The following is a 27006-nucleotide window of genomic DNA, read 5'->3' as shown; positions in this document are numbered from 1 at the left end:
AGTAACAGCACACCACCAAGTTCGAGGTGCCAAATGCACCTAAACTATAGTTCAGGGTGTTAAGACCAACTTTGCTTTTACTTGTAGTTGAGAATTTGTTTGTTGAAGCTATTATTTTTTATTGTTGAAAATTTACTAAGAAATCCCAAAATAAAAGTTCAAAAGAATTGCCTTTGGATAGTTGTGATTTTTTCAGAAAAAACAATATATATTCTTGCTCCCTACTCCCTTGATTAGAAATTTATTTTCAAACTTCAGCAACAATTTTTATTTATTTTATTTTAGTTTTTAGCTGTGAGTCTTATATTATGGCAGTTGAGGTCTAGTGGTTGACATGGTTGAAGGAGTTGATTCAAGTTAGAGAACGATGGATGAGAAATTGAAAATTAAAATTCTAATGAAAAACCAGGCTTTTTAAACCGCAATTTCGACCGGATTCAAATTGATAAACCAAACAATCACTCTCTCCGTCTCGCATAAGTTTCTCTTGACAAAATTATACATATGAATATGATGCAAATATAGTATAAGACCCTTCACAATTGACAGATTATCATTAGAATATCAGGAAAATATTTTTTCTTTCAAGTAACAAATCGAATACTTCATAATATTTATACATCAACACACAACACCCTCACATCTACTACAATTTGCAAGGTTACCAGATAACAGTATATCACTAAATAGCTGTACAGCCTTAATATAAGCTCAAAAGCTAATTAACAAATGTATTTAACAGCGACATCACCAGCCTGACCTTAGGGCAGAATGCATCAAGAAACATAACAGTTTAGAGACTTCATGCCAGTGAAGACCATAATGTTCAACATTGCTACTCCTGTATTCTGTTATCTAAGAAACTCACCAGAACACGCACTTATATTTATGTATAACAAACTCTGGTTCACCCATTTTAATCCATGTGACTACAAACAAAGTATCATCCCCTATCAAAGCTAGCTTTGCCATAGATTGAGCTAATTGCTTCACCTCATCTTCCGGTTCTTAGATTTGATGGCTCTGGTAGAGGATTCACCTCCTAACTTCAAAACAGCACCATCATCTACTTCATCAGAAATGGATAGCTGCTCCACTGCTTGCCCTGCTTCAAGGTGCAACATCAAGTCTTTAAGCTGCAATGATACAGAAGATTGAACGACAGTTATCATCAGATGCTCCAAAGGTAGCTAGGCCAAAACAGAAGGAACATCCTGGAAGATGACCATTTTAACAAAATGGACAAACCTGTTCTTCAAGATCTCGTATTTTTTCATCCTTCAGTCTCACAGCTTTCTCCTCCCTGCAGCAACATATAAATTGTACACTTCAGTAGCCCTATGCAACATCATTCAACTTGCAAAAGGAACAACTAACTCCATACTGTAAGGATACCATCAAAAATTCAAAATGGGATATATTCATAATACAATGTAGCAGAAACTTCATCAATAATAAAGCAGAGTGAAAATAAATAGGTAGGTGAGCACAATGAGCAAAGTTCCAAAAATATTCAAGCCTACGAAATTTCAAATTTCCTTATGAAAAAGGAAATTTCCCAGCCCATCTCCGAGGGGTTTATTACATCACTCAGCCAAGCTTCAAAAGCACCTTCAATTCAGCTCACCCACCACTAATTAATCTCTTCAACAGAGATAACCATTGGGAACTCAAAAAACAGTTATTACACTAGTTTACAGACGCATTATGTTGAAGCATTCAAACAAACAAGATGAAACAATTGCCTCTGCTAAGCCAATTAGGGAGTAAACAAGTAATCACAAGATCAAATATTCAATTATCTTAAGAATTTTTCAAAGAATGGAAAAGGTTACAAGCATTGGGGTTATGCTTCTTTAGGGCAACTACTCCCAATCTAAAGCAACCCCCCCCCCCCCCCCCCCCCAAATATTCTTGGTGTTATTCATTACTAGCAAAGTTCTTTGCACTTTCCATTTTTGCTATTCCTAAAAGTCCTTTACACTTTTGCATAATTCTATATACTACCTCCGTTACATATTATTTGCAACGATTAGACATTATTCCTCTCTACTTTATGTCAAATCGTTGCAAATAATATGAAACGGAGGTAGTATATGAATAATCTCATTTACTACCTTACACCTGTTACCCTACAATATTCACAGTTTCACACTCCCTCTCTTTATCCACGTTTTTCTTACACTCAATCACCACATCGATATTGCACACTCAAAACAAAAAAAGAAAGCACAAACTGTTATTTGTGTCAAAAACACACAGTTAAATGCACAATTAAAACCCAGTCAGGCACAAACTGATTCATCCACGGGATCGTTAATATTAGTTCCTAAACTTGTAAAGTTGCACTCCACAAACATCAGAAGAAACAAGGAATTTTATTCACAGAAGGTCCATAACAAGGTTAGGGTCATGGGTCACCATTTACAATTCATCACACATCCATCTCCTGATTTTGATACATCATCGACTTTGAACAAAACCATTTTGTGTCAGTGGTGATTGGTAAATGCAAATGTTATGGTAGAATATAGCGTCCTGTGGTATAAAATATAAAAAGGAGGATCCCTACATCAACAATTGTTAGACGCTTTTCCACGATCATAATATATTAAAGCAAGGTAAGAAATTGGAATTACCTTTCCTCAATCTCCTGTATCTTGATTTTCCAAATCTCTTGATTTTTCAATAGATTTTCATTAATCTGCAATCAATCATTGAACAAAAGGGTCTAAGTTCATGTTCGTGAAACCACCCAAAATATAAACAAATACATTCATAGATGACAGGAACTAGCACAAGAAATCTATCCAGCTATTAGCCAGAACCTGAGTCAGACACATACATCATCCAGAAATTTCTTTTCTTTGATACATCTATCCAATTTTGCTTGCAATTTCTGCAATTTCAAGCTCACAGCTTTGTCAACAGCTTCAGCTATGTCTTTTTCAGTCTCTTCTTTAATCTCTTGCAACAAAGATTCAAAATACTGCAAATACAAACCAAGATAAATGATCTAGTCAATCAAGAAACGATTAGAAAATTCACAATTATTATTTCACAAAGAACAATGCACAAGACATAGTAAAACAAATTCATTAGGTGGCCTCACCAATTTTTGATTCTCAAGCTGTGTGGAAAGAAGCTCATTGTATTCATTTACGATCTGGTAAGACAACCAAGTGCAGAGAAATTTAATCTCTGCAATTTGCAGCAACAAACCAAAGATCTATAGCTTTAAATTAAGAAAACAAAAAACACATACAGCTTCAACTTTACTATTTACAATAGCATCGTTTATTCCAGGATCCCCACTACATTCACAGCTTCCACAGCCATGCATAGCCTGTGAACAAGGAACATTAAGCTCAACCAACTTCCCGTCAGTTTTGGACTGTATTAAACGGTGCACATAGTTGTCACCAACATAGTCCCAAACACGCCTAGTTTCCAAGTCCAGGGAATAACAGTGTTGTGTTTCTTTCCAATGCATAATAGCATGGCCCTCTTTATACCTGGATTAAACGCTTCCTGGTCAGAAAATTTTAACAATTAGAATATCTAGTCTATTTGACAGGTATATTATATATACTGTTTGATGTTTTTATTTTGATTTTTTTTCTTTACATTTCTTTGGCCATTTGAATAATGATAACAGTTTCTTAGCATTAGCTACTTGAAAGTTGAAACTCCGGGTTATACAATGCAAAAATTTTGTCATAACAGAAAAAGAGTTATTACCTTCCACAACCCACAAAACCACATATTACGCATATCCACAAATTTTCTGAGGTTTGACAAACGAAACATGTTGAATTATCAGGTTGCTGCTGGCAATATCGACAAACCTATATGATGACCATAACAGAGTAATAATTAGAATCAGCAATACCTTAGCAGCACATAACGGAGAAAAGGCAAAATAATGATCAATAAATCTCCTAACAATTTCAAGCTAGCAAAATCACAAAGCAGGAAACCAACAAGACAACTACCACTCTTGGGGTTTGGGGAAGGTAAGACTGAATCATGGCACCAAAATTTCACAACCCTGGATTATATGCTTGGTAGAAATAACAAAATGTTTCTCATTAGTTATATGAAAATTCTAATTTATAAAAGTTCTTAAATAAAATAAGCACTTAAGCTATAGGCGCAATCGCACAAAATATACTCAAATAGAAATAGAGTAATCAACACACAAAAGTTGCAATGTTTTAGTTGGGGAGTCTGAACTCTAAGCATGTGACATCAATTTTCAGTTCTTGAAGAATGAGCAACACAAGTACACTAATAGCACACAAAAACATTGCAGTAAAATTCAAAAAAGATGAATATCTTATAAGCTTACAGGACAAGAAGAATCTGTCCACTTAGAGATGCAGGAGCAGTGGAAAGAATGATTGCAAATGGTTGTGAGAATTCCACTGGTTTCTTGATCCAATCTCTCTGCCATGTAACCACACATTTAGAAAGCCCATAAAAGCCGGACAAAAGCAAAGAAGACAAAGCTTATGGCCATTTCCACATAAATATTAGTGGTACATACATGTATGTGTAATTATATGCTGTTGTGTAAACAAATTATGTCAAATGTCAACAAATTCTAGTGATTAAATATCCACACAAGATGATTAAAAAAAAAAAGTCATGTACTTCTAATGGGTGATTCACAAGTTTTGACTTTAAATAATCTATTCAACAAAAGCCACCAAGAATGTACAAGGTAACTGCCAACATTGCCTCATTAGTACGAACCTCAATTGATAAATGTTCCTAAGCATCTAGATTAATCCAGGAGAAGGTTAAATACTCCCATTAGTTCTACAGTAGTTTGCTTGGAGCAAGATATTGATGAGAAAATTTTGCTGCTAAAGAGGGAAGAGAAAATAATATTAAAATAAGAAGTTCCACTTGGTTTATGTTTACAGTACAATAGTTATTTTTAAAATTATTCAATGCAGTAGAAACAACAAATCTACAAAATTTGTGAAATGGAATACAGGGATATGACTTTAGAATACCTAAGCATACTGGACATGTAGGTTGCTCAGTTGAGTTCCCAAGAGAAGCTTGTCCATGTTCAATAGAGCCCGTGTATTGCACATCAATGATAAAATGCACATGACAGGCTTCTGGCTAGAGAAATAAGCAGTCAGAATTTATCAAAAAAGAAAGTAAAAAAAATACTTTGCATACACTTAAAGAAATTTTTTGAAGTCAACAACCTCCAAAGATGAAAATGTTTGCCCATTGAAATGCTTGTAGAACCCATCTGTTGAGTCCTGACTGTCAAATCTAATCAGAACAATATATCTGTCCTCCATTTCATCATTCCTTGACAAAACACATAACAGTCAGAACACATTCAATAAGTACACATAGATATTAGATAATGAAATCATCACACAAGAAAGCCATTAAGATGTAAACTTCTCACCTGACTATCCGCATTTCAAGCATATGCTGAATAAAAGAACCAGAAAACCGGCAAAAATCTGCGTAAGTCATGTGATTTGGAACCCCAAGAACGCATACAAGAGGTTTTCTGCCAACCTACGCATCATCATGAGTGGGTTAGGTCTTTCTGATAATTATTTTCATTGCGATGGATCTTGTAACTGATTTTGAAGATCATTATGAAAGTTTGCAACCATCACAGCAAGCATGCACAAAATTCCATGAAAACTAAAGAACAGACACATTGCTATAATTAATTAATTGACTCCAGAACACCCATCCTTTATCTCCCTATACCCTAACGGACAGAAAATAAGTGCTTTTCCAAGACTGTTATGCTGTTTTATCTACTACTTTGTAATTTGTTCTACATATCAAACTTACTCCCCCACCTAGATAAAAACCAAATTTAAGCATCACCAACAATACCACATTCATAGTTAAGATTGAATAAAATGCCCCTTATTAGACTTCTTGACAGAGAATAGCGTCATACTACAGAAACAACAACAATAACAACATTTTCATTTAGGAATTCGAAGTCAAGCAATTCATTTATATTTTCAATGTCCCGAGATTCCCAACAATGACACAATGAATTCAGACAAAACCCCAACAAAGATAAATGCAAAATACAAATGATCAAAAACCAACCTCAAAGTCCACAAAGTATCACTTAGACAGGATGAATTCATGATGGAGGCAGTACAAGGTCTAACACTATCTAGCAAAATCATAATATTACGAAGTACCAATTTTCTAAAAGCTCCAATAAAACTCCAATCTACTGTAGAACATGGAGGGGAGGGGACAAGACCAACACAACCTAATTGCAATTACAATTTTTTTTTGAAACCAGTGATACCAATTCCAATTAGACCACCCAAATGTTCACATTATATTTCCAGAAAAAAATGCTCGAAATCGATACCAAACAACATTTCCAGCTTTGATAATCTAATACACACTTCAAACTAAGGCATTATTTTCTCTGCAAAATTAAGTCCATCAAATATTGCAATTACATCATATTCACCAACATAATTTATACCACAAAGATAGACTATCAAATAAACAACGCAATTAGACCAATTAAACCCTAAATATTCATAAAAACCAGCAAAAATTCAAAGCAAAATTGCAGAAACAAAAATGGAGAGAAAGTATACCGGAAGAAGGGAAAGTGAGGGAGAAGAAACAACATCATTGGAGTAAAAATGCATGACACCACGAGTTTCTTCAATTCTAGGGTTTCCGGAGGAAAACGACAAGGTTTGAGTAGAGATGCTACTACCGGAGAGTTGCGACGAAGAGTCGCCGGAAACTACAATCGCCGGCGCCGGCGAAGGAGGAGGAAGATGGGAGGTTAAGCTGGTTTGCGGTGGTTCGGTGGTGGGAGACGTGCTGGCGCTTGCAGAGGTTGCTTCCGCCATTTTTGGGATGATTTTGAGTGTTGAGGTTAGAACTTAAAGAGAAAATTTGGAATTGAAAATGTGTAGAAGATGAATATTTATAAGGTGCGATGAGATGGTAGATGGTGCAGCATTCGGTCACAAATCACAACTTTATAAGCATCTCCTTATGATTTACTAATGGGAACGGATCCTCTTTGATCGAATTAGTCGGGTTTTGTTTATGGACAGCCGTAAAGGGTTAATTGAGCAATTTTAAAGGCGAATCACCGTTTATGACTTTAGTTAGGTAAATAAGTACAGTACTATTTCGTATGGACGCTATTTCCTTCTCTCTCGTGGCACCATGCCACGCAATCAACCCCCTTCGCGGCTATAAGTGGCTAAGCAAAAGATACCCTAGTAGCAAAGTATGTAAAGTGGACTCATACTAATCCCTTAGGAAAAGGCATTTGCTCATGCAGGTGGTACTCGCGGAATTGCGGTGATGCTAATGGTCGTGTTGTGCCGCTGCGGTGATAGAGGAGAGAAAGACAAGGGGTTTGGCTGCTGAATTTGCAGAATAATCCTTCATATAAACAAGTCTTGTTTATATAGTGTATAAACTTGTATTATCTCATTGTGAAAATGTTTTACTCCTTTCGTTATTGTTCAATAGTACTTTTGTGGGGCAAACTATAGTAACTTTGACTACGAAGACAAGTTCATGAAAAATAAGTTGTGATAAGTTGTGATAAGTGTTAATCATAGCTACACATTTATAACTAAAATAAGTTCTAATAAGGGTTCAGATAAGTAAAAATCAGGTGAATATAACACACCCTAAAAAAATATTTGAAAAAAAATCAATAACTTAAAAAACAAATATAACCAAAAATAATGTGGAGAGAACAATTTTTTTAGGGCCTGTTCATATTTACTGAACTGAGCTGAACTGAACTGAACTGATTGGAGCTGAACTGAACTGATTGGAACTGAATTGAATCAAGCTGAAATGAATATTTATGTGAGAGGGAAATTAAGAGCTGAACTGAACTGAACTGAACTGATTGGAACTGAACTGAACTGAACTGATTAGAGCTGAACTGAAATTAAGTAAATATGAACCGGCCCTAATTTTGACACAATAATAAAAGTGAAAATATTTAAATTTAAGACATATCTTAAATCCCATAAAAAGTCAAATGAAATAAACAGAAGGCCAACACAAGTAGACCGAGTTACTCTCTTCCTCCAAAAAAAAAAAAACAGTAAATCGAGTTACTCGTACTCCATTATAAAAGGAACCGACCAGCGACTACTAGGAGTACTACAGAGTTAATTACGAGTATTGATTGATTAAGCAGTTAAGCACTTCATCGGCTCATCGCGAGTTCTCCTGCGTCCTGTCCATATCCCAATCTACTAAGGTAAGCATTTGTCAGTTCAATATCTTTCCAATTTCAATCTATATTATTAAATTTCATTACTTTGCAATTTTTCTTGTGTTTGATTTTAATTATTTATGGTATGTTTATTATGTTAATGTTTCTATTGATAAATTGAATTCATATCATGAGAAGAGGAACTGGGTGCAAAACAATTTTCCATCTTGCTTAATTGCTTTGTATACATTAGATAGTTTAATGAATCACCTCCAAAATATTAGTTTAAATTAGCCCCTTTTAGTTTCAAGTGGTGGGTATCTATCAAATGTTTATAGATGGTCTAATTTGGATGAACCAAGCTTTTTTGTAAGATCAATAATATGTTTAACCTGTAAATCTTGGCATATTGATTGTGGACAAATTTGTTTATGCGATTCGTAACACCATTAGCTGATAGTGTGATGCGTTCAAATGGGGTTACTGAAAATGCATAACCAAGGCTATAATTTTGAAGGGTTAGGAGTGTTTTATGGTATAAATTAGGTGTTAAATTCAGATGTGAATTGGCTTGCATCGAATGCAGCTTTTTTGAACATTATCGTGTTTCGTGATTGCTGTTATGGGGGTTAAGGGGATGTAAAATGTTTGCTTGTTCAATTATGTACATAATTTGTGAGATTTACTGAACTGTTGTTAACTTGTTATCATATTTGGATGGAGTTAGGTATGGAGATCACGCCACTAGATATTCAAGCGTTTATGAGTGAGCAACCACTTGGTAGGGTGGATGCATTTGGCAAGACTTTCCTTGGTCACATTCCTGCAAACAATTCTTATGGACTTGGGGAGATGGATGTGGCGATCAGAGTGTCGCACCCTCGAATAGAAGATCAAGAAGAGAATCTTCAAATACAGTTTAAAGTATGTTGATTGTTCTTTAGCTGATGTGGTTCTTTCGATTTTCTAATTTCTTTGTTTGTTTTGCTGATTGTTGAATATGATAATTGATTCATAAAATTTTAATCCAGAAGTAGAAATATCAACCGCTAGGTAGAAATATCAAATATGATAATTTGAATACAGGTTTTGTGTGGATCTAATTCTTCCTTTCCGAAGTAGAAATATCAACCGCTAGGTACTTATACTAGGTGGCTTATCTTATCAGCTTCTAGCACTGTACCCTTATCAAGAGGCATTTAGGTCTTCTGTGCTAAAAGGGACGGAGAGGTGTGGGGAAAGGTTTGAGTGGGAGTACTGTTGTTGGAGGCTTGGAGATACTGGTTTTCGTCAATTTCTGGTGGTAAGCAATACGTTGTTGATAAATCATCAACTACTGAGCTTGAAAGAGAGTGAAAATGAGCCAGTGATTCATCATTGCCTATTTTCAGAACACTCTTTTATTTGTTATGTCAGATCATTTTTGGTATTTAAGTTTCATTTCCTAGTTCTTAGTAGATACTTTGGCTAATGGAAATGGAAGCAGGTTGAAGTTGAATGTGATTTATACTATACTTTCCGAAGATCCAGCAAAATACTTTTATTAATGAGGTTACACGGGCTTTTTGTTTGCTAAAACCTCAAGAACTTTGGTAAGGTCACCAAGATGCCTATCTCAGAGCAAACCTCACCCCTCTTAAGCTCATTATTTCTCAAATCCATATGCTGGGCATGGGAGTACACTATCAACTTTCTCAATTTCTTGGCTCAATTATCCATAGTCTTGGTCTATTATCATTGAAATTCAAAACAGCCTGTATATTTTACTGATCTCCATGCTGTATTCCTGTGAGTTCAGGTAGAAGACAGCATCAAATGATAACCAAGATTTTTCTCACCCCTATTTTGTAACGACTTTGGGAGAGATTAGCCAGTGTGATAGGCACATTCTTTGATTGAGTTTGGATCAAAATGATTTGCATTATTTCAAAATAATCTTTTTCTTCAGAGTATTACTTTGAGCTTTTAAGATTACCCCTTTATAATGTTGTTGTTTTGATTGTCTCTTTCTACTTCATATTACTTGTCACTTTCAGTATGCTAATTGCCAATGCTGTAATGAATGTTGATTTTAAACATGTTAGAAAGTTAGAATAACAGTGCAAGTTTATTTGCCTCTTAAAAATACTAATGCAATATTATGTCATTTTGATATGCAAATGCAATGGAGAGAAAACACTTAATACATGTGTTAATAAAGAATAGAGGGAGCATTTAGTTCTTACATACGGAGTATGTTGAATTCAATCAACATTTAAAGTTGGCTACTTTTTTTTTTTTTTCCTTTTTATCTGGGACTTATGCTTGTAATTTATTGTTTGCATCGTGAACTGCAGAATGAGTTGAAGTTGTGTTCTCTTAAACACCGCAATATTATTGGTTTGATTGGATTTTCCGAGACAAAGGAGAACTTTTACCTTGTCTATGAAATGGTGCAAGCCAGGCCGTTATCAGAACTTGTCAAGGGTTAGTTGCTTGTTTGCTTTGTCTAAATCTTATAATTGTGACTTATTCAACTTTGTTAATGGTTGAGAGTGTAGCATAGTGACACATTTTCTTTTCATTTATGATCATTTTTAATGAAAATGGTAGCTCCCCTTTTCTCTAAAAATTGTGATCAGTACCCCTATATCCTACCTTCTCCTACTCTATCCCTTTTCTTAGTTCTCTGTTTTGTATTCAAATCCCCATGTTATGTTATACACTTATACATATGGGCCAGGTTGGACTTTTGAAGCAAGAAGAGAACCTATTGTTTGTATGTGGATCACTTCGATTATGAATATGGTCTGTTGGACTTCTGAGTCATGTCTTTGTGATTCAAACTGAGTAAATAATGGCAAAAACAGAAACCTAATGTATCTTCATCTGCTTCTTTAATATTGAATTATTCTAGCTTTCCATATTTGTTTTATTTACTGATCTAGTTATCCTAATTGATATAACACATGCATTACTACCATCAGCATAACATTGGTTTAATTTAATTTAATTTAATTTATTTGTTTATTTATTTTTTTGTCAAACAGGCTTGACATGGGAACAAGCATTGAAGGTTCTTAAAGGAACTGTTTCCGGGTTGGCTTTTCTTCATAGCCATTCCGAAGGGCCATTTGTGCATTCCAACATCAGTACTAACAGCATTCTTGTTACTAAGGTATAATCTTTTGTAAAATTGCTTTGTATTATTTTATATGCCCCTGATTTGTTGCTTTGTTATTCTGCACATATTTGCATCTCTATATCCAGATATCCTGCAGATATTTGAATTCACTATTTCATTGCCAACTGACCAAATATGTACTTTTTGCATTGTTGTCTACTGATCTGCAGGACTTCGTCCCTAAAGTCGTTGATTTTAGGCATTGTGTAGTGGAAGGGCAAAGGACCACCCACGATAATCCCAGATACTATCCTTCATCGCAAGAAGGTATGCGTATTTAAGTTGATTGCAGAATGCAGTATAGAACTAGATCCTGTGTTCTCCAAAATCATGACTCATCACGTTTTATTTTTTGACAATAGGCGCTATTGTCAAGGAAGACATCTTTGCATTTGGACTTCTTGCCCTGCAGCTGATTACTAAAGATGGAAGAACAGCTTATGCAGTGGAGGAAGGTCTAGACCTCTCTCCTCACCACATACTTGATTTATATGTCCCAATGTTCAGAGAGAAGGGAAATCTTGTGCATGCATCATATGGGCAAGAAAAGGAATCGAGAAAGGTAACAGAAATGATATTCAACTGTTTGAAGAAGGATTCTCCGCTTGATTTGAAAAGTTTTCACAGAGATTTGGTCTTATTAAGCTTAGCTAAACAATGTTAATTATCAAGTAGTTGTCCATATCATGTTTCAGTGGTAATATTGTCACCAGGTATGAGCAGTGATATGTACAGAAAAAATTCGTTTGCAGCAATAGTAAAGTTTTTATATTATACTGAGGTTATGTGACATCTTTCACTTTTCATACACACTTCTCATAAGGAATTACCAGATCCTCTCACACGTGCTACGAAACAGGGAAAAAAAACCCAAAACCTGGATTCAAAACATGAATGCGCCTATTAACTTTAGCACCATATTATGTCAAAGTTGAGATATCCATTTTACCTGTTAATTTTAAAGTACAGGTTAGCTGCTGCAAAACCAGTGGAATACTCTTAGAAAAGTATGGTGCCGATACATTTTGAAGTAGATTCTTATAATCTCAGGTCAGTCTTTTCGTCTTAGATTGTAGTGATGAACCTTCTCTTCTAACTATTTCCAAAATGTAACAAACTCAGATAACCGGGAATTCAGTAATTACAAAACTTCAGATGACAGTCATGTCCCTACTTCCTACTATTATAACATTCAGCTTTACATAGTAAAAATACGAAATTCAAGAGAAATTCTTTCCCTTGCTAAATTGAGGAAGCTAGTGATAAAATACAAGTACAAACCTAATCAAAAGCAGAAGATCAAGAAAAATTAACCGCGAAAGGAATACAAACATTTGTTTGGGACGCTCCAATTAAAAGGTTGTGATATTACAGACTGATTTGCAGAAATAAAGGTTTTCCAATCTTCTAATGCAGTCTTTAGATCAGCAATTTTATTGTCTAATCCCACACAACAATTAGCATGCATGGTATAAACCTTGTTGAAATCTCTGCTTGGTGAACAAAACCCACTAAAATAATCAGTATTCAAGAACCTTATTTTCAACCCAAGTAGTGCAACAATTGGATCATGTTTTATTCTGTTAAAAGCATCTTGTTCATGTAAATGTGGATATGAGTGTCTTGATGACACCCAAAAGTCGTAGAATTTGATGGTACGATTGTTAGACCTCGCGAAAAGAAACCCCATGTTGGGGAAGTTGTTCAAGTCATACTGATCTCCATTGAATCGATCACATGAAGTTTGAAAGTCTGAATCATCAGTAATAAAATGTGGAAATGGATCTCGAAACCATACAACATCAGTATCCTGTTAAAACAAAAGTATATAGTTTTGTTTAGATAAAGTAATAATAATGTCATTGCTCAAGATATACAAGTATAAGATTGTTACCGTCATAATGAAGTTATATTCCAAGGTTAGAATAGTTTGCAAGAAAGCAAGTCTTCTCCACAAAATGTCCAAATACAGGGGAGTCATAAAGTTGGCTTGATGAGCAATTGCAGATGATTCATTTGTCTTCAGAAGATAACAATGGGAGACTAATGTCTGGCATCGAGTGTAGGCGTCATCATCGACTGCTATAACCAACAAATGGTTGAGAAGGTAGGCTGTATTGTCACCAATTCTGAAACTCTCTAGGAAGATATCGAATATCGAGTTTGGTGCTGCCCATGCCTCGTTTAAGTATGTCAAGATCACTGTTTTCTCCTTTGTTGAAGCTGCCTTTAGAAGCTTTCTTAGTTCATAATACTCATCATGGACCTTCAATTTTCAAAGTTTTGATTACATGTAAGAAATTAAATCACAATGCATAAGAAAGCAAAAGGTTTTGCAAGAAAGAAAATAACTACTCCCTTTATAAGAAAGAGATAATCCTTTAATTTGGTAATTCTAAAAACACTTGAGAGTTAAAAAAACCCGTATTTAAATTCCTTTTCAAACGACTCTTCTGAATTCTTTGTTTATTTCCTCTAATAATTTTAGTTTTTATAAAAAAGAATTCTTACAAGGTATCAATGTGCTATGGGTACAAATTCAATTTTACCATGTTAATTAATTAAAATGGAGATAATGTCAAAATGTTACATGCTCTACATGAACATACAAGTTATAATATGACATGATAAAGTTTCAAGTATTCAAAACAACGCATAGTTTAGTAACAAATTCTCAACATGATAATTGCAATGAAAGAATTATATTTAATGCTTATCAGCAACCTAAAATTTATCGAAAATGCAAAAGAAAGGAAATTGATCTATAGTAACAAGAAAATTGTAGACTCACTTGTTCATCAAGGGGCGAAAATCTATTGAAACGATTGGAAGGAGAAGAGAAGCTTAAGACGAGGAATGCAAATGCAAGAGTTGAGATCAACACCGCAATTTTAAGCAATATTGCAAAATTACATGGCCTTGTTGTTGGTGTTATTGTTGATGATGAAAAAAAAGAATTCATCAAATTCAAAATTGGACAACTCCAACCTTTTATCTCCACCATAATAAGTCCTCCAATTGATTTGGGGATCAAATTTGTTTATATTTCCACAGAAAAATTAGAAGGGTCACATTTTATATGTTTCGGATTGTAAGTTGAATAACATGATTTCTATGTTGTTAAAAGGAAACACGAATTACATTTCTATGACCAAAATGTGGGAGAAATGTATGATGTATCACATGCATTGTCCGTCTACCTATGCAGGGTAATTTTGTTTCTCAAGTACCCGTCTAATATTTTATTTTTACACTATTTATACATTTTATATAGTTTACATTATCATCCGTGTCAAAAAAACAAAAAACATAAAAATTGTATGATTAATAATACTTGAGCTCTGTCAAAAAAAAAAAAAAAATTACATACTTGTTTTTATTGTAATTTATATTCATCTACATACAAATCCATTATATATATATGAGTCCTTGACTAGTGGTTAACAGACGTAAAACTATGATCCATGTACGATTAATCACAAGAATAAATTCATCCACCCCCATTTGTAATGGTGTGCCATTGTGGCTCGTTCATACAAAAATATTATATTTTACGAAGTAATAAAATTACAAATCCATTACGTGCGAGAGTAAGGGGTAGCTCAAGTTATAATAGCTTCCCTCCCGATTTCAGGAGATTCTGGGATTGATTCTCACCCCGCCCATGTGGCTCACTAAACACGAAAGGACGTGCGACATTTGTTAGGAACTCCCCAACGAAAGGGTGGTGACACGGCCGTGTGATTATTTGTAGAAAAATATGTCTTCCAACTCTTTAACGCGGTATTTAGGTCAGCAACTTTCCTATCTAACCCAACACAACAATTAGCATGCATGGTACAAACCTTGTTAATATCTCTACTTGGTGAACAAAACCCACCAAAATACTTTGTGTCTAAAAACCTTATTTTCACTCCAATTTCTCTGAAAGAAGGTTCATGTTTTACTTTGTTAAATGCATCTTGTTCATGTAAATTGGGATATTTGTGTCTTAAGGATACCCAATATTCGTAGAATTTGATCGTGCGATTGTTAGACCTTGCAAAAAGGAACCCGACGTTGGGAAAGTTGTTCAAGTCAAATTGTCTGCCATTGAATCGATCACATGATGTTTGAAAGTCTGAATCTGGAGTAAAATGTGGAAATGGATCTCTAAACCATATTACATCTGTATCCTGCAAGTTGAAATTCCAATTCAATATTAACGATTTGTTAGATTAAATTGGAAAGATTTAACAGTCAAACATCATGAAAAACAAACACGGCATTTAATTAATTAATATACGTAGGATAACAAACTAGAAGGTTCAATTTGTTAAGTAATGAAGAGAGATTTATTTTGTACAAGAGATATAATAATTTCGATTCTTACATAATTCATAGTGGATGGTTTAATACTCCATTTACATGAGTAACTTTGTACAAAGTGGATGGTTTAATCAGTTCAAGAAATATGAAGTACTAGTATTAAAAAGATGGAGTGTTGAAATTTATTTTTGTTTATTAATTATGAAATCACTTACTCCAAAGTCTTATCAAAGGTGGTCCTATATCAAATAACATATTTGACTTTGTTAATTAAATCAAGACCTAGAATGGAGGAGAACTTAATTAATTTAGTAACCCTATTTTATCCTAAAAAGCTAGGCATGCATAAAATAGTACATTATTTCCTCTGTTTCATATTAGTTGACACATCGATCTTCTTCAAGTATGTTTCCCAATGCATGATTAATTTCAAAAATCAACATCTTTAATCTTCAATTTTATATGCAATGTAACAATTTTTATTAAGAGTTGTTAATTTGTTGAAAATTGAGATGAATCTAACAAGATTGTCGTTGTACATGGTTAGCTGATCATGTTTTTTATATATTAGAAATCACAAGATAAAAGTCAAAGTGACTTATGTGAAAATTGTTAAAGTCAAGATGTGTCAACTAATAAAACACATACATACTCCTTAGGAAGTACGATTTAAATGGGAGAGTTTTGTAAGGAGATTGATAAGATTACCGTGATAACGAAATTATAACCCAAGGTCAAAATAGTTTGCAAGAAGGCTAGTCTTCTCCATATCATATCCAAATAATTAGGAGTCATGAAATTAGCTTGATGAGCCAATGTAGATGATGCATTTGACTTTAGAAGATAGCAATGAGAGACTAGCGTCTGGCACCGAGTATAGGCGTTGTCGTCGACTGCTATAACCAGCAAGTGATTGAGAAGGTAAGCTGTATTGTTACCTAATCTGAAACTCTCTAAGAAGATGTCAAATATCGAGTTTGGTGCTGCCCATGCCTCGTTTAAGTATGTCAAGATCACTGTATTCTCCTTTGTTGATGCTGCCTTTAGAAGATTTCTTAGCTCATAGTACTCATCATGTACCTTAAAATTAAAATCCATATTATTAAACAAAATGTTAATTAGTACGTTGCTGAAATTGTTACATACACCCGGGTGTACCGTACACCCAAGTAACCCAAGGTTAGTGTTTGCTCTTCAGATCATTTGATGATTAAATAAAAAACAATCATCAAAATGAGAACAAAATACTTGCGGGTGTACTGTACACCCGAGTGTACATAACAAGCTCTTAGTACGTTGTTGGTTGGTTGTCTTACTTTACTTAAGATAATGACAGGTGTATATAACTTTCGAAGTTTTATTGTAGTAACGCCAGATCAACAATGTTACTTACAAGTATAGTTACAAAGAAGTGAAGTGTAGTTTTACAAACAAAATATATTTATTGATTTACAGTATATAATGTTATTCATGAGGTAGCAACATCACTTATGTAATTGACCTAAAAATAATAAATAAAATTAAAGTTGGTTGTAAGACTTGTATCATATATATCCTTCAATAATCTTAACATTTGTATCATATCCTTCAATAATCTTAACATTTGAAAAATCCTATCTTATTGGCTTAAAATTATGTACTCAATTAATCCTATAGGCTTAAAAATATTGCCATATCTCATAATATTGCACCATTGAAAAGAAAGTTCTTGTGTGTACGCAATAATAATCTACTTAATTGTATTGAATAATAAGCAGATAGAAGCTACACGAGTAACATTATTTCATTAAATTTTTTCGATATATAATTATAAAAAATGTTGTAATTTATGTTTAGAACTAAAAGCCTAAAATATAATACTACTGTTTTTTATTTTAAAAATATAAAGTTGAAAATACAGGAATTTGATAACAAAAAGAACAATCATGGGTTATCAATTTATCTTAAATTTATTACAATCACACAAGTATAATGCGATACAACATACAAGTAGTATATATATAAACATTATTTTAAGTTATAAATTGTTTATAATTATACAACCTTCAATTTTGAGTTTAGAAAAGTACTTGAAAAATGAAAACCTAGAGTAATAATAAGTACGTTGCATAAGCTAAGATCATATATAATTTTTTTTTTTCTTTTTTTTTAGGAAAAAACATATGTAAGAACTTCTCCTTTGCACTTGTCAAAAAAAAAAATAAAAAAAACATATCTAAGAACACAAGTCATATAATATATATGCAAGATTGTAAGTTTAGTTGAGTACATTTAAGATTTAAAGATTATTATGAAAATTAAATTTTACGTGTAGGATTGGACGTTAATTATATATATATAAAGTATACAATTACTATATGTACGATTGTATTTACTTGGGTCTACACTGAGTGTGAAATTTAAATTTAACAATCATGTTACACTGTGACAGAACTACTATATACCACTAATAGTCTAAAATTGAATCAAAACGCAAAATTTAAAAGAAAGGGAGCGAGTAAATAAGAGATCGAGACTCACAATCGACGAAGATAAATTGAAACGATTGTAGGAAGGAGAGAACCGGCCGAAGCTAGGTAGAAACTCCCCATGGTTGTGACATGAAGAACAGAATAGGATGAAAAATGCAAGTGTTGAGATCAACACCGTGAATTTACTCGGCATTGCGAAATTCCAGGGCATCATTGTTGATGATGAATTCGTCATAGCTACGAGCTTATGTGCATATGGAATGCGAGTCCATCCAACCCTTCTTTATAATCCAATCCTTAAGATTGTCAACTGATGACTCCTTTTTTTTATTTTTATGTTAGGATGACTTAAGATAGCTAAGTACGTTAGTTTCTTTACGTTATGAATTGACAAATGATCTATCTCGATGCACATGCTTACTATTAAGATGTACGCCTTTCTGTTAATGGATTAATTATGATAATTAAGTATAGTAAGGTTTTGCGACTTGGAAATTTTGTAAACCATAGGTCTTATATGAGACAGACTTAGCTTAACAATGGTTTGTTGTAACATCGATGTTACATGTTAAGTTACATTTATAAGCTATATTATCAAGCTCTACAAACAAAAATTAAAGAAGCTATATCGCCTATATGGTCCTATATCTTCATGTACATGCGCATTCAGTGAATATATACCAACTAATTTTGTTAGGTTGACTGAATTTATTGAGATATAAAAGGAGCTATTTTATACATGATGAGCTATATCAATCTCTATATGGGCTTACTATTATAATCTTAGTGAGCGGTATTCAAAGCCTGGGATCAGATAGATGGATATCATATGTTAATACGCTTTTGTGGTTGTAATACTCATATAGTAGTCTTAGATTTCGATTCTGTTCTCAAACACAATAAAATAATAATTTGTATATTATTGTTTAATCTTTTTTTTTTTTTTTGTCTACTCTAATTACTCTCTAATTGTAATAATCTTTCTTTTCCTGTACGTAAAGTAACTCTTTTAAGTCAACGTTGTTATCACATGACCTGGAGAAACTTAGGCTGTAATTAAGCACCACCACCCATTAATCTCAATAAATAATTGGTTAGAGAACAATAATAATCTTATTGTTGGCTCCCATATAGGCCTTATTAGCTTGTTTATTTCACATTTAGAGAACAATCTTATTGTTACCTCAATAAAATAAACAGATATTATTTATTTCATATTTTAAACATCTTTAGTAATAGAACAATGCAACATACGAAGTATTAATTAAATAGTACATAACGTACATATATGAATGGTACACAAAAAGTAGAACAACAGATTAGACCCATCAGCGTTGGCATTTGAATCTCCAATGGGAAGGTTGTTGTGCATAATTAGCCTTATTATATGAAGATACATATCTCTTCCAATCCTCAAGTGAAGTTTTTAGAGCAGCAATTTTGTTACTCAAACCAACACAACAAGTAGAATGCATGGTACAAACCTTGTTAAAATCTCTGCTTGGTGTACAAAACCCGCCAAAGTAATCCGAATCCATGAACCGTATTTTCAACCCGATTAATTCAATAAATGGATCAAATTTTATCCTGTTGAAAACACTTTGTTCATGTTTAGTTGGATATAAATACCTTTTGGATAACCAGTAGTCGTAGAATTTGATGGTACGATTGTTAGACCTCGCGAAAAGAAACCCTACATTGGGGTAGTTGTTCATGTCGTATGGGTCACCATTGTATGCATCACTTGATAATTGGATGTCTGAATCATCATCATCCGTGTTTATATGTGGAAATGGATCTCGAAACCATAAAATATCAATATCCTGAAAAAGAAAATAAAGTAAATAATATCAATATCATATTATTTACTAGTATGATTTAATTTATTACATCATAACTCCTAAGCTAGTTTGGTATGGTACGTACGTGATAAATGTAGCAGTGTGTTATTTCTATCTTAAAAGAAAAACACATGTCATTTAATATATTCTACGAATATTCCCTATATTCTCTATAAATTTCTTAAGGAGTACGGAGTATAATATTATTACCGTAATAAGGAAGTTATAACCCAAGGTCATAATAGTTTGCGAGAAGGCTACTCTTCTCCATATCATATCCAAATAATTAGGAGTCAAGTAGTTAGCTTGATGTGCCAATGCCGAAGATGGTGCATTTGATCTAAGAAGATAGCAATGGGAGACTAGCGTCTGGCACCGAGTATAGGCGTTGTCGTCGACGGCTATAACCAGCAAATGGTTGAGAAGGTAAGCTGTATTGTTACCATTTCTGAAACTCTCTAGGAAGATATCAAACAATGACTTTGGTGCTGCCCATGCCTCGTTCAAATGTGCCAAGATCACTGTATTATCCTTCATTGATACCGCCTTTAGAAGATTTTTTAGCTCATAGTACTCATCATCATGGACCTTAATTAAAATTCAGATCATTATCAATCAAATATATAACAGTAATTAATGATAAAAAAAATAATAAACAACATCATAATGATTATGATATCACCTTGATCCGTAGTAATAACTAATAACGTATATTGATTATTAATATTACTCTGTATTTGTTAACAATTGCTAATAAGTACTATATATAAAAAATACAATTTTTAAATAATACGAGTATAATTAATTAATTTAATTTTCCTTCTTGTTATTGTAAGAAAAGATTGAAAAACTTGGTTAAAAATAGGAAAGAAAAAGTTGCATAGAGACATGTAGACACTAGCATATGTTTTAAACACTTAGACCGTAACACATTGATACTACGTATTATTATAAGGAGTACAATGTACTCTTCAAAAAAAAAAAAAAAAAAAAAGTACAAACTCATACGTATCTAAACAAAAAATTAGAACCAAAAGACTAAAAAAAATGGAGGAAGTACGGGGATATGATGATTCCACAAAATTTCCAATTCTAATTTATTTTCTATATATTGATTAAGATACAACAATATGTGAAGTAAAAAATTAAAGTATATACGAATTGATACTACATAGTATAATACGAAGTACTATAATACGGAGTATATCATAGCGCAAACTAATTAATTTTAAGCACAAATCAAGAAGAAATTAATAAACAAAAAATAAAATCACTTACAAGTTCATTTCCAGGGGGTGGTAAGGAAGATTCACTGGATCCTTCATACCAGTAAAATGTAAATCGAGAAAAATTGAGGTACGAATCAAAATTGTACAACATTAGACATAAAATTGTACAAATTGACAGTAACATCAGTACTACTGCTATTCTAACATAGTTTGGTACTTTTTTTGAGTTACTATTTTTATTATACTTCATTTTCGTTGTAATTGGGTTGTTCTTCCACTCTCAATAATGTATTTTTTTTTTTCTTTTTAATTTAGTAGAGGTGAAGGGGTTATTATACATTTATAACAATAGATTCTTCCTTACCCCAAACAAAGATATTAAGAAAGGAATAAAAAATTAAAACTAAAAGGAAACAAAATTTTTTGATCCTATACCTTTTTTTTTTTTGCTGATTATATTACCTTTTAAGCATATTCTTGTTTTTTTTTTTAAAAAAAAGCATTACCTTATAAGCAATATTTGTTGCTTATATGCCGATAGTAATCATGACAAAGAGGTCATGAGATCAAATCTCATCCAGTTCTCTTATTAAGTTGAATATATAGCGTCGGGTGTTAGAAGCCCCATACAACAGTGTGTCAACATTTGGGGGGGGGGGGGATTGAGTTTATAAATTAGGCCTTTAATTATTATTTTCAAGTTTTTGTTTGAAAATGTACACTTTTTCTATTTCATAATATGTTTCGAAGTGAACTAACATATAGTTTGATGTACTCAATTCAATTCGTTGTTGGGGGGGAGGGGGGGTAAGGGGGCCGTGAGTAGAGTTTATAAATTAGGCCTTAAATTATAATTTTTAAATTTTTGGTTGAGTTGGTCTTTTAACAAGGCGGATAAAATGATAATTGATAAATGTATAGTTTTTCTATTTCATAATATGTTTCGAAGTGAACTAACATATAGTTTGATGTACTCAATTCGTTCATATTTCTATAACAAAGTAACAGAATAAGTCTGTGTCCAAAAAAAAAAAAAAAAAAAAAAAAATTAAAAGAGTAACAGAATAAGTCCAAAAGAACGAGTCTATAAGGATAGATGTGTTTCTGTGTTTCATAAGTATTCTTTAGATAGTCTGAGGCATAGACTAGTCAAGCTAAGTCGGACATGATTTTCCAGCCTAGCTTTACTATAAATGCTTAATTAAGAATATCTTCAAAACATTAACCAATTTTTTCAATTCAATTAGAAGTGTATATTGCATAATGTATATGAATTACTAAGACACAATATTACATAAATTAAAATGGATACTTCCTCTTTTTTTCGTTTTGTTTTAATTGCACCGTTTGTATGCATTTTTTAAGATGGTTCTCACAATATAACATGAATCTCGTCTCTGTTTCAATGTTGTATGTACACCTATATATAAGCCTGGCTTATATTCCATCTAAATCTCTAAGTTATCATTCAATACAATGCGAGATACAGAAAAAATATTATTTTTCTATAACAAATTTATTAATTATAATTACTCTGACTATAACGTACACCTGAATGTATATATCTACGTACAAATACGTTATATGTGACATTCTCTAGGAACACTCCAATGAAAAGGTTGTGACACGGCCGTGAGATTATCTGTAGAATAATAAGCCTTCCAATTCTCTAATGTAGTTTTTAGGTCAGCTTTTTTGCTATCTAACCCAACACAACAATTAGCATGCATGGTACAAACCTTGTTAAAATCTTTACTTGGTGAACAAAACCCACCAAAATAATTTGTGTCTAAAAACCTTATTTTAACTCCAAGTTCTCTGAAAGAAGGTTGATGTTTTACTTGATTAAATGCATCTTGTTCATGTAAATTGGGATATTTGTGTCTTAAGGATATCCAAAACTCGTAGAACTTGATCGTGCGATTGTTAGACCTTGCGAAAAGGAATCCAACGTTGGGAAGGTTGTTCAAGTCATATTCATCTCCACGGTTCCAATCACATGAAACTTGGATGTCTGAATTATTATCATTCATTATATGCGGGAGTGGATCTCGAAACCATACAACATCACTATCCTGTAAAACAAAAAATATATATGCAGTATTAAGTATAGCATTTTTTTTTATGAAATAAAGCACGTGTTAATAATGATGTGTCATTTTTTTAAAATATAACATTTTCTCTTTTCACTTTTAGTAACAACAGTTTGACTAAAAGTGTGAAGACTTTTCTCAAATTAAAAGTGTTGGAAAAGATAGATAAGATTACCGTAATAATGAAGTTATAACCCAAGGTCAAAATAGTTTGCAAGAAGGCTACTCTTCTCCATATCAAATCCAAATAATTGGGAGTCATGAAGTTAGCTTGATGAGCCAATGCCGATGATGCATTTGATCTTAGAAGATAGCAATGAGAGACTAGCGTCTGGCACCGAGTAAAGGCGTTGTCGTCGATAGCTACAACCAGCAAATGGTTGAGAAGGTAAGCTGTATTGTTGCCAATTCTAAAACTCTCTAGGAAGATCTCAAATATTGAGTCTGGTGCTGCCCATGCCTCGTTCAAATGTGCTAAGATCACCGTGTTATCCTTCATTGATGCCACCTTTAGAAGATTTCTTAGCTCATAGTACTCATCATGGACCTTAAAATTTGATCAAACCATTATTAATGAAATACATAAGACTAATTAATTGATGAATTGAACAATGATCGTAACTATAATACATTGTTCATGTGTGTATTTATTTTATTTGATTTTTTTGCTTATCTCTATAAAATCTACCTTTTATTTTATAAATTACAAATACATAAATTAGAATTTGACAATGGTTTCCTTCACCAATCTACAGTACTGTTGATTGTTATTATTAATAATAAATTATTAATATATTAAATTTGTTGATCAAGATTTTAAAATAATTTTTGATAAAGTAATATTATTAATAATAATTATTAATATATTAGATTTGTTGATCAAGAATTCAAGATTAAGAAATATATAATTCTATTCAAAAAAAAAATTATAAAATATGTTTTTAATAAGTTAAATTAATTTCAATTATAATACTTCATATAGGATACATGTTCCTATTTAATTTGAATAAAAGCCAAAAAATGCAAGCAATTCCGCTGCACCATTTTTTTTTATCAGAGAAGGTATTGTGTCAGTCGGGACTGACTAAATGTTTCGTCAGTCCGGACTGACAATATGCGGATTTTTGATATCCTCAATTGGTGGGATGATATCTGATCTCTATTGGCCGGATGATATCCTTTATTGGTTGGATGATATCATTTACTAAATAGATAATATCCTTTATTGGTTATATGATATTCATTACTGACTGGATGATATCTTTTATTGGTTACATGTTATCCTTCATGCATTGGCTGGATGATATATCCTCTATTGGCTAAATGATATTCTCTATTGGCATCCTCCAGCCATGATATTTTAAACCAATAGAGGATATCATCCAACCAATAAAGGATATTATAGACACATTGATAAATGATATCATACAATCAATAGAGGATATCATCCAACAAACTAATAGAGGATATCATCCAGCCTATAAATGATACCATATAATCATTAGAAGATGTATATCAACCCGGCCTATAAATGATATAATCTAGGTAATAGATAATATCATCTAGCTTATAGATGATATTATAGAACCAATAGAGGATATCATCTAACCTATAGATAATATCATGAAACCTATATAATAAAGGATATCATTGAACTAATAAAGGATATCATGGAACTAACATATATAGGATATCATTTGGACAATGGATGATATCATCCAACTTATTATAGATGATATAATCAAGAAAATAGAATTTATTTTATAAAAATAATTAAAACGTCAAAATAATTAAAAGGTCAACAATGGTGGAATCACCATTGAAGGTCCCGTACTAAGCTCATGGGTATAACATAACATGCTCATTTCTCAACCAAAATGCATGCATTTGTTATCAAAACGCTCACAACTTAACACACAATCATATAGAACAATCAATTTCAACAATTATACATCACACAAGAAAGCCCCAAATTGATTTTGTAGGCCATTTACGAAAAATCCGAGTATCTCATCAAGCTAATTCAAGCATAAATCATGGACAAATAGAATGGAGTAATTTAGCATAAAGTTGAGGAGAAAGAAAATAGGGGTGGGTTAAAGGTGAGGGAGGAGAGAGAAAGTGAAGTAGGATTAAATGTGAGTATTTTATTGGTGGTGGTGAGTAAAAATGAGGGTCTGAGAAGTTTGTATATCGTACGTACAAACAATAGCTAGACTGACCCAATAGTTTGTGTTTTTATCCTTATTTAACTAGACTATTGATATACGAAGTACAAATTAAAGTATACAGCAATACAGCATCATAGACTATAATATATCATCACCCAAAATAGATTTCAAACACAAACAAAGAAGAAATTAGACACAAAAATCAATCACTTACAAGTTCACTTTCAGATGGTGGTATGAACGATCCATCGTAACCCTCAATATATATAAACCGGCTAATATTGATGTACGGAGCATAAGTGTACAACATCAGAAATGAAATTGTACATATTGAGAATAACACAACTAATTCTACTATTCTAACACAATTTTTTGAATAATTATTGGTATTATTCATTTGTGTTGCAATTGGGTTATTGCTCTTCATACTAGTAGTAATGTATTTTTCTTGATTATAAGTGTATGGGGGGACAGCTTCATATATACCAATGTAATCCCCAAATTAAAATTAAGATAATAAGAAAGGAAACAAATTCATATGATCATTTTCCTTTCAAGTAATATATATTTGTTACTTAATATAAATTGGAAGATAATTTTCTCTAGCTTGGCCTGGTTTTTTTTTTTTTTTTTTCCTTAACGTGGATTATTGGATGAAAGAAAAATATTTGAGTGTGGTCCTTTCAATTGTGCCTTGAAATCAAAGAAGATTGGTGAATGGAAATCAAAGAAGATTGGTGAAGATTTGATTATTAGATATGAAAATATCTACTATCTCTCGATTTACATCTGATTTGAGAAGATTCAAGTTAGAATTTTTTTTAAAAAAATAAATTCAATTCATTTAGTAAATATAATTTCACTTTAGTAAAAAGAAGTAACTTTAAAGAAGAAAAAAAAAAAGACAATCAGTAAAAGTAATTTCAGTGCAGCACTATTTTCAGTCTAGATAATTTAAGTTTAGCAAAAATAAGGTGAAGTGAAAAGCCTTAATTATCAAAATTTTGTTAGTATAATAACATGGTGTGGCAAACCGCACACAAAACACGCTGTTGAAATGAAGAGTGAGTAAATCAAATCAGATAATATCCTTTCAATGGTCTTGTTCACTTTATCTTATTTTTGCTAAATTGATAATATTTAGATTGAATTGAAATTATTTAAACAGATTCTCTATTATAATTACGGATTTTTACTAAACTAGAATTATTTTTACTGATACTGATTGCATATTATATTTCTTCTTAAGAGTTACCGATTTATACTGAATTGAAACTATTTTTATGAATATTTTTGTTAATGTGAAGTGAACAGGGCCTAGGCAAACGTAACAGTCATTTGTTCTATTGTTGGTCGAGTCAGATTATTCAATTACAAAATATTTCTATTATAAGCCACCTTTTGAATATATAATTTATTTGATGCACGCCTAAAATAACTAATAGTATACTTTACAGATAATTGTTTTTGAACTCTAAAGCATGTGTCACGTGC

General features: G+C 32.5%; 3 protein-coding genes and 3 pseudogenes across 3 annotated transcripts; 1 reads left to right on the top strand and 5 right to left on the bottom strand.

Moving 5' to 3' along the window:
* Window positions 1-562: 562 nt before the first annotated feature.
* LOC145619535 (BRAP2 RING ZnF UBP domain-containing protein 2-like) lies at window positions 563-7026 on the bottom strand. The gene is made up of 12 exons (XM_081674250.1): window positions 6630-7026; window positions 5441-5556; window positions 5229-5337; window positions 5025-5139; window positions 4352-4449; window positions 3742-3848; window positions 3266-3515; window positions 3113-3166; window positions 2846-2989; window positions 2640-2704; window positions 1249-1303; window positions 563-1136 (listed from the first exon to the last, which is right to left on the bottom strand). Exons 1-12 carry the CDS (start codon window positions 6891-6893, stop codon window positions 990-992), a joined length of 1524 nt encoding a protein of 507 aa, XP_081530376.1. The 5' UTR covers window positions 6894-7026; the 3' UTR covers window positions 563-989.
* Window positions 7027-8156: 1130 nt separating this feature from the next.
* LOC145621407 (putative receptor-like protein kinase At1g80640) lies at window positions 8157-12184 on the top strand. Its single transcript, XM_081676142.1, has 6 exons — window positions 8157-8281; window positions 8964-9160; window positions 10573-10702; window positions 11266-11393; window positions 11570-11666; window positions 11762-12184. The coding sequence occupies exons 2-6, from the start codon at window positions 8966-8968 to the stop codon at window positions 12061-12063; spliced, it is 852 nt and encodes a 283-aa protein (XP_081532268.1). The 5' UTR covers window positions 8157-8281; window positions 8964-8965; the 3' UTR covers window positions 12064-12184.
* Window positions 12185-12708: 524 nt separating this feature from the next.
* On the bottom strand, window positions 12709-14403 carry LOC145620001 (uncharacterized protein At4g15970 pseudogene; annotated as a pseudogene).
* Window positions 14404-14832: 429 nt separating this feature from the next.
* LOC145621614 (uncharacterized protein At4g15970-like) lies at window positions 14833-18472 on the bottom strand. Its single transcript, XM_081676341.1, has 3 exons — window positions 18228-18472; window positions 16416-16787; window positions 14833-15574 (listed from the first exon to the last, which is right to left on the bottom strand). The coding sequence occupies exons 1-3, from the start codon at window positions 18411-18413 to the stop codon at window positions 15074-15076; spliced, it is 1059 nt and encodes a 352-aa protein (XP_081532467.1). The 5' UTR covers window positions 18414-18472; the 3' UTR covers window positions 14833-15073.
* A 1034-nt stretch (window positions 18473-19506) lies between these two features.
* LOC145620000 (uncharacterized protein At4g15970 pseudogene) lies at window positions 19507-21399 on the bottom strand (annotated as a pseudogene).
* Window positions 21400-22828: 1429 nt separating this feature from the next.
* LOC145619999 (uncharacterized protein At4g15970 pseudogene) lies at window positions 22829-23980 on the bottom strand (annotated as a pseudogene).
* Between the last annotated feature and the right edge of the window lie 3026 nt (window positions 23981-27006).

Source organism: Chenopodium album, chromosome 27, assembly GCF_948465745.1.
Source record: "Chenopodium album chromosome 27, dcCheAlbu1.1, whole genome shotgun sequence".
Classification (NCBI taxonomy): domain Eukaryota; kingdom Viridiplantae; phylum Streptophyta; class Magnoliopsida; order Caryophyllales; family Amaranthaceae; genus Chenopodium; species Chenopodium album.
The sequence above is the reverse complement of the archived record's forward strand: the minus strand, read 5'-3'. Positions and strand labels throughout refer to the sequence as shown.

Coding starts and splice junctions, on each gene's coding strand:
- LOC145619535 (XM_081674250.1), bottom strand. CDS start 6,893: ATGGCGGAAGCAACCTCTGCAAGCGCCAGCACGTCTCCCACCACCGAA. Junction 5,338..5,440: donor CTTGAAATGCGGATAGTCAG/GTGAGAAGTTTA, acceptor TGTTTTGTCAAG/GAATGATGAAATGGAGGACA. Junction 3,167..3,265: donor TAAATAGTAAAGTTGAAGCT/GTATGTGTTTTT, acceptor TTGTCTTACCAG/ATCGTAAATGAATACAATGA.
- LOC145621407 (XM_081676142.1), top strand. CDS start 8,966: ATGGAGATCACGCCACTAGATATTCAAGCGTTTATGAGTGAGCAACCA. Junction 9,161..10,572: donor ATCTTCAAATACAGTTTAAA/GTATGTTGATTG, acceptor CGTGAACTGCAG/AATGAGTTGAAGTTGTGTTC. Junction 10,703..11,265: donor GTTATCAGAACTTGTCAAGG/GTTAGTTGCTTG, acceptor TTTGTCAAACAG/GCTTGACATGGGAACAAGCA.
- LOC145621614 (XM_081676341.1), bottom strand. CDS start 18,413: ATGACGAATTCATCATCAACAATGATGCCCTGGAATTTCGCAATGCCG. Junction 16,788..18,227: donor TCAATTTATCTTCGTCGATT/GTGAGTCTCGAT, acceptor TTTAATTTTAAG/GTACATGATGAGTACTATGA. Junction 15,575..16,415: donor GTTATAATTTCGTTATCACG/GTAATCTTATCA, acceptor TTCAACTTGCAG/GATACAGATGTAATATGGTT.